Here is a 14,168-nt window from a genome sequence, read left to right as displayed (position 1 = left end):
CAGACAGCCAGCTCTTTAACCTCCTGTCTGTAAGCAGACTCGTCTCCGTTCTTGATGAGACCGATGACTGTAGTGTCATCTGCAAACATCAGGAGCTTGACAGAGGGGTCTTTAGAGGTGCAGTCGTTGGTGTAGAGGGAGAAGAGCAGTGGGGAGAGGACACACAGGCAGGGACTTTGCACAGCTCCAGTGATCTGTTGAAGATCTGAGAGAAGATGGGGGCCAGCTGGTCGGCGCAGGTTTTCAGACAGGCTGGTGTCACACCGTCTGGTGTTCTCTTGTTCTTTCTGCACATCATCCTCACTGATCTGAAACGTTGGAGTTGTTGATGGTTGTGTGGAGAGATGTTCAGAGCGGGTGTGAGGTGTTAGACTGGGAGTTTCAAATCTACAGTAAAACTCATTCAGGTCTTCAGCAAGTTGTTGATTGGCCTCAGTGCTGGGGGATGGTGTCTTGTAGTTGGTGATGTCTTTCAGGCCTTTCCACACTGATGCAGGCTCATTGGAAGAAAACTGGTGTTCTAGCTTTTTAGCGTAGTTCTTCTTGGCCACTCTAATCTCCTTATTCAGTGTGTTTCTGGCCTGATTGTACAAGACTCTGTCCCCCCTTTTGTAGGCATCCTCTTTGGCCTGACGAAGATGACGAAGTTTTGCTGTAAACCATGGCTTATCATTGTTAAATGTTAAATGAGTCCTGGTAGGGATGGACATGTCTTCACAGAAACTGATATATGATGTTACAGATTCCGTGAGCTCGTCCAGATCGTTGGTGGCAGCTTCAAAAATACTCCAATCAGTGCAGTCGAAACATGCTTTTAATTCCTGCTCTGTTTCGTTGGTCCATCTCTTTACAGACTTTACTACAGATTTAAGTTTATGCCTGTAAGTCGGTATAAGATGAACCAGGCAGTAGTCAGAGAGTCCTACAGCTGCTCTGGGGACCGAGCGATATGCATCCTTTATTGTGGAGTAACAATGGTCCAGTATATTACTGTCTCTGGTGGGACATGTAACATGCTGTCTGTATTTTGGCAGTTCACGGGAAAGATTTACTTTATTAAAGTCCCCGAGAATTATTAAAACAGAGTCCGGGTGTTGTTGCTCTGTCTCTGTGATCTGATCAGCGAGTTTCTGTAAAGCCAGGCTCACGTGCGCTTGCGGAGTGATGTAAAAACATGTCCTGCCGCCGCAAGATTTCTCCTTTGATTCTGCATCGCGGTCTGCTCTAAACAGCTGAAAGCCCGGCAGTTGTAGCGCGCTGTCCGGAATGGCGTCATTCAGCCAGGTTTCCGTGAAACACAGAGCAGCACAGTGTGAAAAATCCTTATTTGTCCAGGAGAGCAGAAGAAGTTCGTCCTTTTTGTTGGGTAGAGAGTGGAGATTCGCCAGATGGATGCTAGGCAGCGCCGTTCTGAATCCGAGCTTCACGAGCACACCGGCTCTCTTCCCCAATCTGCGCGTCCTGAAGCGCTTGATCAGCGCAGCTGCTCCGCCAAGTACAACGTTCAGCAAAACATCCGAATAAACTAAATCCGGTAGAAGATTGTGTGGTGTGTTCTGCCGAATGTTCAGCAGTTCATCCCTGGTAAAACTGATCGTGTTTGAGAAACAAAAAACTAACAAAAACAGTACAAACACTGGAGAGCCAAACACTGAGGCTGCCGTCTGCAGCGCATCGCCATCGCCATCGCATATGCAGTTCAGAGCACACATTGCATGCATTGTGTACAGTCGTATTGATTAAATTATGGGGATATATGTGGGTGTGAACTTATTTTGGAGGGAAATTGTGGATATTAATTTGTTTCAAGGGTGTTTTGAGGGTAACTTGTTGTGGGGTACTCTTGGGGTACTGACCTTGTTTTGGTAATTGTTAAGGGGTATTGAACTTGTTTTAGGGGTATTTTGGGGAGAATAACTTTTTTTAGGGTATTCTTGGGGGTAAAAGCAACTCACTTTGGGGGTACTCTGGGTAGTATTGAACTTGATTTGAGTGTATTCTGGGGGTATTTTAAGGGTACTGTGCTTGTATATTGTCATATTTCATGTTAAAGTTTGTTTATGGGTTTCATTCTGATACAACTTCAATGTTCCATCCAGACTATTAAACCATTTTCTTTTCTGTCTTGTTTTAGGTTTGTGCAGTTGATAGAGGTCTTGAACTGAGTTTTGGGATCTAAAGCCTATTCAAATCAGGTTCAGATCATGGCTTTGAGTTCCACAGAAGTCACTCTTCCGCCTATAGTATGCCCAGCCGTGTCTCCCTCCCCCAACCTGAAACGCAAGCAACTAATGTGGCAGAATGCAGTACGTCACATTATCGACCAACGAGGAATGCACCATGAGGGGCGAGTAGCCAGTTCTCACAAAATAATTGTTACTGATGCCTACATCGATGACATCAACAGGCAGATTCGTAGCAAAGCTGTGCGGGGCAATGCAGGCACACATAAACGGCGTTCCTCGGCAGCCCGCGTTCACCCATTACGAGAGCGCAACTCCACCAGCACACGCAGGTCCACCGACTCGCTCAGTGATGCTGACTTCTTTGTAAGCTGGGGCTCCACAGTGCGTGGCATTTTCATTCCGGTTCTTCACCACAAGTTTAAATCTCATGAACTTGAGCATCTGTACCAGCAACACTCGTCTGGTCAGCGCCGAGCTTCCCTTGTAGTCACTAATGTCATTGATATCCTTACCAAACTCCATATTCTCTTCATCTACCTGGCTGTGGCCCCTGAGATGGTGGACTCTCAACAAGGATGGTTGGCTGGGCTCTTCATGGGACTTGGAGCAGTCATATGTGTCTTAGTTCTGACCTGTAAAGAATTGATGTCTCCAGATTACCTGCGCTATGCTGGGCTGGCAAGCTGGTTGTCCCAGACTGTGCAGGCGCTGGGTGGTTTGGCATATGGGTTGGAGAACCAGTCCTGGTATGCGCTCTTCACCCTTTTCGCCACCTACACACTATTGCCCCTACCTCTACTGTGGTCCATCTTCCTAGGGTTCTTCACCGCTGCCTTGCACCTGTTGGTGGATGCCCTTAGGAACTACAATGACACGGCCATTGTAAGAAAGGTAAAGAAGATTCCACGCTCAAGCTCAAAGCTCATCTAACTTCAAAGTTCACTTTCGATTCTCACCTGTGTCAAAAAGTAGACGGAAATTAGTGTTTCTTTCAAATCAAACATCACCACAAGAACTATCCTCGAAATATGGAGTCAGTCAGTTTCAGACTTTTTATGCCTCTGTTGAGTTGTACTTGGTCTTCTTTTTGATAAATGCTCCATTATTAGGACATATGAATAAACCATCATCTCAAGTCAATCTTCAACCATTTGTCAACTTGAAAGATAAATACAAGAATGAATGAAGCTTGTATTGTTCATTTCAGTAACTGTGCTCATTTTTACTCTTGGTTTTCTTTCAGTTACTAGCAAAAGGTCTGTTGTACATGGGTATGAATACCGCAGGGCTGTTCATCCACTACTTATCGGATCGCGCTCAAAGGCAGGCATTCCTTGAGACACGGCGTTGCATTGAAGGACGAGTCAAAATGGAACGAGAGAACCAGAGACAGGTTTGAGATTCTTGATTTAATAAGATATTCTTAGATCATTAATATGAAACCGCTGAAGAAAAGAGAAATCATTTTGCATTAGGAACGGTTGGTGATGTCCATTCTTCCTCGATTTATTGCTACGGAGATGATTGGTGATATGACTGCTATGGAAGATGAATTGCTTCCTCAACAGTTCCATAAAACCTACATTCATCAATACAAAGACGTCAGGTACACATAGCTCCCTGTGCAGTACTGTCTTCCAGTACATTTAGGCTGCAAGAATGGTGCATGAAATGAACATGTATGTGGTCTTGTCTCAGTATCCTGTTTGCTGATATAAAAGGCTTCACCTCTCTCTCCATGACCATGTCAGCTCAGGAATTGGTGCGCACACTCAATGAGCTGTTCGGTCGCTTTGATCGCCTTGCCGAGGTGAGAAAGATTAACTTTTGAGTATCACAGGCACCTGGAGACAGTTAGTTTTAGTGTCAAAAGTATGCAATGTTGGAAGCTAATTGAAAGATATCTTTTGATATTTTAGGAGAATCACTGCATGAGGATAAAGATTCTTGGAGATTGTTATTACTGTGTGTCTGGGGTCCCAGAGCCCCAAACTGCACATGCTCGCTGCTGTGTAGAGATGGGTCTGGCAATGATCAACACTATATGGTGTGTATGTTACATATTTTGTCCAACCTCCTAAAGGTTTCTCCCAGTTTAATGTGCCGAGATTGTAAGCAAGCCTTTTATACATTTATTTCTTCCAATGAGTTGCGCCTCAGTGGCGCTATCAAAAAATAGTTCTTTCATAAATCTTTTGCAGGTGTGTCCAATCCTGCTCCTGGAGGTCCACTGTCCTGCAAAGTTTAGGTCCAACCCTAATTAAGTACACTTGAAACAGCTAGTCAAGGTCTTCAGGATTACTGGAAACATCATGTTTGGGCAGGCTGGAGCTGAACTCTGTAGGACGTCGACCCTCCTGGAGCAGGATTAGACACATCTGATATTTTGGAACATTTGTATTCTATGTTTCCTGCATTGTTATTGATGCTCTATGGCGATTTAAGTCTAATTCTGCTGATGAAAACAAAAGAGATTGTGATGTTTAGCTTCCCTCTTTCTTTGTCAGTTATGTACGTAAGGAGCTGAAGAGAGATATGGACATGCGTATCGGCATTCACTCTGGCTCGGTTCTGTGTGGGGTTTTGGGTCTACAGAAATGGCAATTTGATGTGTGGTCTTGGGACGTAGATGTTGCCAACATGCTAGAGGCTGGAGGAGTCCCAGGGCAAGTACCCCAGATCATTAGCATGGTCATATGTTTAGCCAAATAAAATTGATATTAGAATAATGAATCAAATTGTATAATAATAGGAGGATTCATATATCACGAGCAACCCTGGACTGTCTAGATGGGGTATATGAGACAGAAGAAGGTCGAGGCTATCAGCGGAATGAGTTTTTACGCAAACACAAGATCGACACTTTTCTGATCTGCCATACGCCACAGGAAGACAAGGAGCCCCCTAAAGTCCGGAAGACCAGCAAAGATGAGACAACATGGAGTGCTGAGCTTCCGTTTGATAACATCATTGGAATGAACTGCGTGAGTCTGTGTTGGCCTCATAAACTTCACTTAGATCTGAATGTCCTCTCTAGTTAGTCATAAGATGTAAAGTTATCAAACCTGTTAAATAGTGCCACACGTGCTTATTCACAATACTTAGCGGATAGCTACCATTTATCAAGGTGAAGTGCCCTTCTCCATAGACTTCAAATGTAAGAATATTTTTACTAATTAAACAACAAGTTGAGCTCCTAAGGAACTGATGTTAAAACTTTGATACTTAAAAATGATACTGATACCTAAAAAAATCAATATATCATTATAATTATAAACAATAATTTTAAGATTTGCTAAAGAAATGAGTACATACAGTTAAATATATTGGAAATATATATCCAATATTGACCAATACGATTAAAAACAAACAAACTAATAGCCGTCATCTATCTCTATTAATAATAGTCATGTAATTTTTTCCCCACTTGAAATAGATGCAATGTTTTTGTATTGTCATCTTTTAGATCTTAGCCACTTTCACCAATGGCTCCCTAGTGCAGTTGCCCAATCAGATTACTCCTCATTGTGCTGGGTCTCGAGAAATCAACAAGAGAATCAAGCAAGCCATCGAGGTGCGCAGTAGTGAGCGAATGCGCAAAGAACACATCACACCCGTCACACTAGTCTTCAAAGACAGACACATCGAGGGAAAGGTATGGACAGCCGAGGAACAGCTTTTATATTTTGTATAGCATTTTTGCTTAAAAGTCGGCCCACACAAGATTTGCACTTTCAGTTTTCTCAGATGAGAGACGAGATGTTCAAGTCCAACTTGGCCTGCTCATTCCTAATGCTCCTCTTCATCATGGCCGTTCAGGCCCTCATCCCCTCACCACAGTGAGCTATTACTATTCTCTCAAGCCTAATGTGCACTTTTTTATTTTTGAAATGTAGCCGTATTAAATTTTCAATATTGTTCTGGCCCACAGAATCTGTCCTATGGTAATCCAGTTTTTAGTATTCCTGTTTGTCTACGTGCTACTGCTTCTGGTAACACTGGCTGAGGAATTTAAGCGCTCCCCACCGTACTTACAACATCTGTGCTGCTGGATCCACGAGACCAAGAGTATCCGTAACCTGCTCACCCTCACCGCTATTGCTATTAACTTTGGTGTGGCCTCCTGTGATATTGTGAGTGCCAAAATGTATAGTTGTTTGGGCCAAATTAAAATGCTTCTCTTAACCTGTCTATTTTTTATTTCTTGATTTATTTGTACAGTTGTGGTGTAACACGGTTGGAGAGACTAAAGAAAGTAGCAAGAACTCAGAACAAGGTGCACAGTGGCCAGTAAACATCTGCACTCATCCTGAGGTACAGTAGATACATATTGAATACAAATGTGTCACAAGTGTGACAACTTCCAGTAATGCTTATTCTGATACAGCCATCCTAATTTTACCCCATTTCATTATTACCATGCTTGTGACTACACTAAATTCAGTAAAACTGTCCGTCTCTCTGCAGTTCTTTGTTTTGAGTGGTATGGTGGCCATGGTGACGTGTGCTGTGTTCCTGAGGCTCAGCTGTCTGTTGAAGTTGGCAGTACTTATGTTAGTCATTGCAGTTTACACATACCTCATTGAGGTAGCCTTCCATGTGCTCTTTGTCCGCCAACACCAAAACGGCCAAATTCAGAGGTACAATATTTGAACGTTTTATCAAAAAGTGTTTTATGAATTTTTTATTGATTTCATACATTAAACATTTTAGTTTTATTTAGAGGAAATTTTGAGTTTTGAAAGTTACAGTACACTCTAAAAAATGCTGGGTTAAATATAACCCAGCGCTGGGTTAAAAAGGGACAAACCCAGCTATTGAATTGTTTTGACCCAGCTATTGGATTGTTTTGACCCAGCTATTGGAGTGTTTTGACCCAGCTATTGGGTTGTTTTGACCCAGCTATTGGATTGTTTTGACCCAGCTAATGGGTTATTTTGACCCAGCAGTTGGGTTGTTTTGAACCTAACCGCTGGGTCAAAACAACCCAATAGCTGGGTTTGTCCCTTTTTAACCCAGTGCAATATTTAACTTTTTTAGAGTGTATATTTACAGGTCAAATATCAAAATTATAAATTTTTATATGAAAAAGCAAGATTAGTTGAGGTCATGTGAAAATATGGTGATATTCATAACTTGACAATATTCTTAAATCAAAAAGTAAATATTGAAAAAAAAATTGTTTTTAAATGTTATGTAAAATTTTACAAAGTATGTTTTTGTGATTAAAAAAAATTATATATATATATATATATATTATTAACATGTACACTCAAGTGCATTCAAAGTGTAAGTTTTTTTTTTTTATGCCACTTGATATTTTTTTTAGATCTGCTAATTGTTTTCTCGGAAATTGTTTAAATGTTTTTCAAAAATGTTACTTTGCATTTCTAAGAACTAGATTTTTAATTTTTCAATCTTGGTCATTATTATTTTTCACTGACCCTTATATACTACATCAAACTTGTTTATAAAGTCAAGAAAACAAATTACTTCCTGGACTGTTGAATTGTTGTGGCTCTGCTGATGTAAGCTGTATATGTGTGTGTTTTGCCCAGAAATCAGTACCTCAGACGCAAAGGCGTTTCTGTGTTGCTAATGGCCATGTTTGTTGTGGTTGTCCTCTACAACAGTAGACAGGTATTATATTAAAAGCTTATTAAAGTTTTTAATCATACGAATTCAGTATCATATGCTACTACTAGTGATTTAAATAATAATGTAGAATCATTACATATTTAACAATTAATAAATGTTTTTAATTATATCAATGCATAATAATCAAACCACTACTTAGCTATGATTATCATCTTGTTGTAAAAATAAATAAATACAATTCTATTCGTAACTGAAGCAATCAAAACTGACATGCAGTTTTTTTTTTATCTATCTGTGCTTTAAGCTATTTCAGTAGGATTCAAGAAATTATTTCTGCTTAATCTTACAGTTAGAAACTACAGCCAGGCTAGACTTCCTGTGGCGCCTTCAGGCCAGACAGGAAGTGGAAGACATGAAGGAACTGAGGGAGCATAACGAGTGTCTGCTGTACAACATGCTTCCTGCCCATGTCGCACGCCACTTTCTTGAGAGAGACAGGAACAATGAGGTAGCTGCATGCTTATTGATGACAAATCTTAATAGTTTAAACTTTGGTTAGAAAATAAGAAATAATAATATATGTAATCAAATTATCCAGCTGTTTGTTTTTAAATTGAGGCTAATTTGAAGCATTTCAATCATTTCAGTAGTTATGGAGCACTTTCATTTATCCATAAGTATAAATAAAGTAATAGTAACACTCCTGCATTTTCTCTGTATGAATTCTTTGGCTCCAAGGACCTGTTCTCTGAATCCTACGAGCGAGTTGGGGTGATGTTTGCTTCCATTCCAGGCTTTACAGATTATTACGAGAAGAAAGAGTTGATTCATCAAGATGTGGAGTGTCTGCGTCTTCTTAATGAGATCATCGCTGACTTTGATGAGGTGTGTGGGTTTGTGCAGCATCCTCTTAGTACCAAATTTCGAAGCCCAAGACCGGACATGCTCATAGTTTTAATGGCTAACAGCAGCTCTGATATTACTAATGGACTGTATTTCAAATGCGCAAATGCTCACTTTATCATAAAATATTGCAATAGTGAGAAATTTCAATTTCAGAGACAGGCTTACTTATCTTATAAGTAAGCTTATCTTTTTCCCTGTTGTCCCCTTAGCTACTGGAAGAGCCTTACTTCCAGGACATAGAGAAAATCAAAACCATTGGCAGCTGCTACATGGCTGCATCTGGCCTGTCTCCTGGAAAACAGGTCTGTGCTACATTTGACATGTATGCCTGCCAATATAACTAGATGCATGATATATACTGGTGACCAAATCAGTATCAGCCAGTGTTGCTGATAGTATAGGCATCCGTTTGATTAGATTGATATTGGAATCAGATTTTTAAAAAATAAATAAAATATTAATAATTCATAAAATATATTAAAATGTTAAAGGGATAGTTCACCCAAAAATGAAAATTAGCACATGATTTAGTCACCCTCAAGCCATCCTACCTGTATAAGTCTTTCTTCTTTCAGACAAATACAATCAGAGTTATATAAAAAAATGTCCTGGCTCTTCCAAGCTTTATAATGGCAGTGAGTGGTGGTCGAGATTTTGAAGCCCCAAAAAATTTATCCATCCATCATAAGAAGTATTCCACACAGCTCCGGGGGATGAATAAAGGTAGAGATTATGGTTTATAAAGTTGTAAATAAGGATGTTTTTCAATTTATATTTTTCACACAAATGCATCACTTCGCTTCAGAAGGCCTTTATTCACATAAATGTAATTTTTGTGGTGAACTATCCCTTCAATTCTGGCCAGGTCGGTCAGGATAAAACATAAAAAAAAGTATTCATAAATAATCATAAATATTACAAATTTATAAATGTAACTAGTAATTAAGTAGTAACTGAAAAGTTACATTTTTATAAATTAAGGCTCAATTTTATTAATGTGTATTTTATAGGAATGTGAAGATGAGTGGGCTCACCTCAGTACGCTGGTTCTATTCGCTTTGGCCATGCAAGAAACTCTCAAACAAATAAACAAACATACCTCAAACAACTTCCAGTTGCGTGTCGGTAAGATTGTGCTATTCTTGAATTTAGCATCTACTAGTAATACACAAAAATCTACTGGAAATTAACATATCAGTTTAAATAGGATTTGCTTTATCTGTCACATGTGCATGTTTGATGACTACTTGCTATGAAGGGAAGTAATTTAACCTGCTCGGCGCCAGTTCGGACACACTGATGAGCTTAAACAAAACAATCAATATGATTTTCTTGCGATTGGATTGGGCAATTAAAATTATTACAACAATAGTCTTTGAATTTAAATCTAAAATTACAACATAGTGCTTTGACAAACATGAAATCAAAATTGCCCCCGTTTTACTTGCCTTCCTGGTCTTATTGTATACAACTGATGTATTTTATTCCAAGAGAATATGTGTTTGCTTTGTAATCTTTAAACAAAATGTAGTAACTTGCTCTTCTCCTGAAACAACTTTAATATGCATAAAACTGCTTTTCTATCGTACAGGTATTTCTCATGGGCCTGTAGTCGCCGGAGTGATTGGCGCCACTAAACCCCAGTATGATATCTGGGGCATGACTGTGAATCTTGCTAGCCGAATGGACAGCACAGGGCTCAGTGGCCGTATTCAGGTCCCAGAGGGCACAAGCCGTATCCTGGCTGACCGCGGATTTGTGCTACAGCTTAGAGGAGATATCTACGTCAAAGGGGTTAGCGAACAGCGGGGAGGGGTCCGCACGTACTTTGTTAGCAGCAGGGAACAGAGCACAAGCTACGCCGAGAGAAGCACCAGCAGAGGGATCTCTCTCGGGAGGAACACCCTCGCTGCTGTGGTCTTTTCCTTGGTTCAGGCCCGCAAGAAAGAGGAATTACGAGAGGCCAATGGAGGCTTTCATCTTATGGAGATCACATGAATTTTGATTGAAAACTGGACAGGAACTGTATTTAATACCTCTTTTAGAGAATCTTATGTCTCTTTCATGAGTCATTGCCTTCAAGAGATTTTCCACATTATCTGTTATTTTTTTCTGTATAGTAAAGACTTTATGTTTCTTGTATGACCAGATTTCTACTGATTTTCAAAGTTTCTTATTATGGAAGCCCATTTCCGCCACAGAATTTAAAAATTCACAATTCTGACTCTTTTTGCTATTATAAAAAAGTCAGTATTGCAAGACATAAACTCAGAATTGCAGGATTTAAACACTTAAACTCTGAGCAGAGAAATTTTAGAATTTTTATTCTGTGGTGAAAACAGAAAAAAAATAAAAAAATGCGAGATATAAACTCAGAATTCAGAATTGTGTGGTGTAAACTCAGAAAAGTCAGATTTTGTGAGATAAAAAGTTGCAAATATATATATATATATATATATATATATATATATATATTCTGTAGCAGAAATGGCTTATCACAATGGAAACAGTGATGTTTCTTTTGTCCTGGAGTTGGTATCATTGGGATTTTTAGACATTTTAAACCTTTAATGTTAGACATTTAAAAGTGGCAAAATAACCAAACAAGACCAAAATAGTGTGCAAAAGCCAAGGAACTCTGCATTCTGTCAAAATCAGCAACTGATTAGAACATGTAACAGTTTCATTGGAGGTCATATTGAAATGCGTTATGATGCTCAACTGCCACTGACAAATTAAAGAATGAACAATGAAGTGTCTGAGGTCAACCATGCTAAGCTAATTAGCTGATTGTCTGACACATTTGTATTATTCATTAACACCCTGGAGAAGCTATAAATCCCAGGATTATTGTTCCAACATATCAACATATTGTTCCAACGTTCTATGAAAAGTATGTAACACAAAATATTTCGATTTAAAACTTTTCAGATAATCAGCCATTTTTAGATGAGCAGCAGTTTTTAAAACTCCTCTTTTATGTTGTTTTTACATGGTAGTGGGACAGGAAGAAACTATTAAAGCTTCTGTCTCTATTTTTTGGGAGTTTCTAGGGATCATAGTTTGATTTTATGATGGATAATAAAATATCTTAGAACATAATTAATATCAACACAAAATATTTCGATTTAAAACTTTTCAGATAATCAGCCATTTTTAGATGAGCAGCAGTTTTTAAAACTCTTTTATGTTGTGTTTACATGGTAGTGGGACAGGAAGAAACTATTAAAGCTTCTGTCTCTATTTTTTGGGAGTTTCTAGGGATCATAGTTTGATTTTATGATGGATAATAAAATATCTTAGAACATAATTAATATTGACTTTGAGTCAGAGTTACAATGAAGTCAACAATGAAAATATAAAAGAAACACTACTTGAGCAGGAAGAAAAGTTACAATGCCAAACATCTGTCTTTTTTAAAATATATTTCTAGACTCTAGATATTTCTGGGACACACTACCACACAAGGTCACCAAATCATGTTGCTGCTGAGCAGGGATAACTGCAGGCTGGAGCAGTGGGCGTAATGTAGGGGGTGTGGAAATAGAACCACTGTTCTAATACAGATAGCCTATATATCTATTTTCAGTGTTGGGGAAAGTTACTTTTAAAAGTAATGCATTACAATATTGCATTACTCCATAAAAAAGTAACTAATTACGTTACTTAGTTACTTTTTATGGAAAGTAATGCGTTACGTTACTTTTGCGTTACTTTTTAAATCTGGACAGGACTTGCTTGTTTGTTTTTAAAATAAAAAAGTTATATTTTTGGCAAATATAAAAGCCTTTTCACACCAAAAGTGAAATGAATAAGCCTCAGGCTGAAGGAAAAGTACATGTACGTCCATACAGTAGAATGCAGAAGAAGACATTTCAACACACTTCAGCAATAAAAAAAGACACACAAATGTCTGTCTAGAGTAATTTTTGCTTATTAGTATGTTTGAACTGGATCATCGAAGGTCAGAAGCAAAGACATTGGTTAACATAATGGGATTAAATACATAAAGGATATTTGTGTTGTTTAACATTTAATTATTGCAGGTTTGTGTCATATTCTGAGTTTCATTATTTTTATTAATTTAAATTTTTTTTTGTGAGGAATTAATGCATATTCATATTTATTTTAGAACTAGTAACATCTTGTTTCTCTCAACATGGGGACAGGAGAGCTGTCAATCAATAAATTGAAAAAAAAAGTAACTTGCGTTACTTATTTGAAAAAGTAACTCAGATATTCTCTTGTAAATTAAAAAGTAATGCGTTACTTTACTAGTTACTTGGAAAAAGTAATCTGATTATGTAACTCGCGTTACTTGTAATGCGTTACCCCCAACACTGTCTATTTGATCTATTATAGATCAGTGTGTAGAATCAATTTTCTCTCAGAAATTGCTAGTAAACGATTAAAAAGAAACAGCAAGATTAGGGCGTGTCGAAAGGTAGGGGGCGTGGATAAAGTTCTTTCTAATTGGTTAGGGTTAGGGGTTAGTTTCTATTGTAGTATTCCCCTTTCGGCACACCACGTTTTGCCACTCCCATTACTCCGAACTGCAGCTACCCCCGTCCCAGTTTCTAAAGTATGCAAGAGTGTGTACAATTTTGAAAGATATAAGGAGAGACACTTCATATTTGTGACGGGTACATAATATATCAGTATTTGCCAATATTGTCTTTTTTTCAATATTCATTTAATTAGGTAATTATTGGAAGCATATACAATTAGGCAAAGAATTTAAACAAATACTTATAATACAATATCATATTAGTCTTTAGCCAACATTAAACCAATTATTTATCAGCATAGTCGATACTTTTATATTTGTAAATCAATGCACAACTGCAATGCACGTTAAGAAGTTTATAAATGTTGTAGGCTATGACATAGGAATGTGAAAATAAGACCTAACTTGCCTCTGGTTCTGTTCGCTTTGGCCATGAAAGAAACTCTGGAAGAAATAAACAGCAAAATATACCTCAAACAGTTTGTAGTTGTGTGTTGGTAAGATTGAGCTTTTCTTGTTACGAATCTTTGAAATCTCATGTCGTACATTTGAACTGAACAAACCTCACCTTTTATGAAAAGTTTATTTAACAAAATAAGCAACGACAGAGCTTGCTTGCTACATGTTGGTTACATCACACAGACAAACATTTTTGAAATATACATTTCGTTTTAAAGCAATAAATAAATGGCTTACTTTGTGTGTTTTGCTTTTATTATAAAACAATATCAGTTTACTTCAACATTTCATGTTTAATTCAATGTGTTACTTGCCGTTTATTTATATTTATTATATTTCTGAGTGAAAATTGATTCTGCACACTGATCTATAATAGGCTAGATAAAATAGATATATATCTGTATTATAGGCTATAGACCAGTGGTTCTATATAATTTTTTTCCAGTGTAGGCCTAATTTGTTTGCGCAAAAGGAACCTCAAAAGATTGCGTCCAGAAAAACAATTTAATAAA

The 14,168-nt window shown here is 38.2% G+C and overlaps 2 protein-coding genes across 6 annotated transcripts in view; both read left to right on the top strand.

Moving 5' to 3' along the window:
- Positions 1-6,910, top strand: part of LOC107594782 (dnaJ homolog subfamily C member 27-like) — a 14,761-nt gene extending 7,851 nt beyond the window's left edge. The window contains exon 5 of the transcript XR_001610194.1: positions 6,900-6,910. The gene's annotated coding sequence lies outside the window, so the exon portion shown is untranslated. The remainder of the gene's footprint in view (positions 1-6,899) is intronic.
- On the top strand, positions 2,140-10,934 carry LOC107594777 (adenylate cyclase type 8-like). Of its 5 annotated transcripts, none has more exons than XM_016284952.1 (18): positions 2,140-3,077; positions 3,430-3,579; positions 3,662-3,792; positions 3,885-3,996; positions 4,106-4,233; positions 4,694-4,852; positions 4,939-5,170; positions 5,653-5,841; positions 5,925-6,025; positions 6,118-6,319; positions 6,408-6,500; positions 6,654-6,826; positions 7,745-7,826; positions 8,134-8,292; positions 8,523-8,669; positions 8,900-8,992; positions 9,701-9,815; positions 10,282-10,934. In XM_016284952.1, the coding sequence occupies exons 1-18, from the start codon at positions 2,205-2,207 to the stop codon at positions 10,686-10,688; spliced, it is 3,546 nt and encodes a 1,181-aa protein (XP_016140438.1). In that variant the 5' UTR covers positions 2,140-2,204; the 3' UTR covers positions 10,689-10,934. The 5 variants fall into 5 exon arrangements, with proteins under 5 accessions (XP_016140438.1, XP_016140440.1, XP_016140439.1 ...); XM_016284954.1 differs by having other exon boundaries at positions 8,900-9,012; positions 10,282-10,359; XM_016284953.1 differs by lacking the exon at positions 8,900-8,992.
- The last annotated feature ends 3,234 nt before the right edge of the window (positions 10,935-14,168 follow it).

Source organism: Sinocyclocheilus grahami, unplaced genomic scaffold (genome assembly GCF_001515645.1).
Source record: "Sinocyclocheilus grahami isolate Dianchi unplaced genomic scaffold, SAMN03320097.WGS_v1.1 scaffold191.1, whole genome shotgun sequence".
NCBI lineage: Eukaryota > Metazoa > Chordata > Actinopteri > Cypriniformes > Cyprinidae > Sinocyclocheilus > Sinocyclocheilus grahami.
This window is presented reverse-complemented; position numbering and strand designations above follow the sequence as displayed.

Excerpts from the sequence above, each read along its gene's own strand:
- LOC107594777 (XM_016284952.1), top strand. The coding sequence starts at position 2,205 with ATGGCTTTGAGTTCCACAGAAGTCACTCTTCCGCCTATAGTATGCCCA. Across the intron at positions 3,793-3,884 it reads CATCAATACAAAGACGTCAG|TATCCTGTTTGCTGATATAA; the intron begins GTACACATAGCT and ends GTCTTGTCTCAG. Across the intron at positions 9,816-10,281 it reads CAACTTCCAGTTGCGTGTCG|GTATTTCTCATGGGCCTGTA; the intron begins GTAAGATTGTGC and ends TCTATCGTACAG.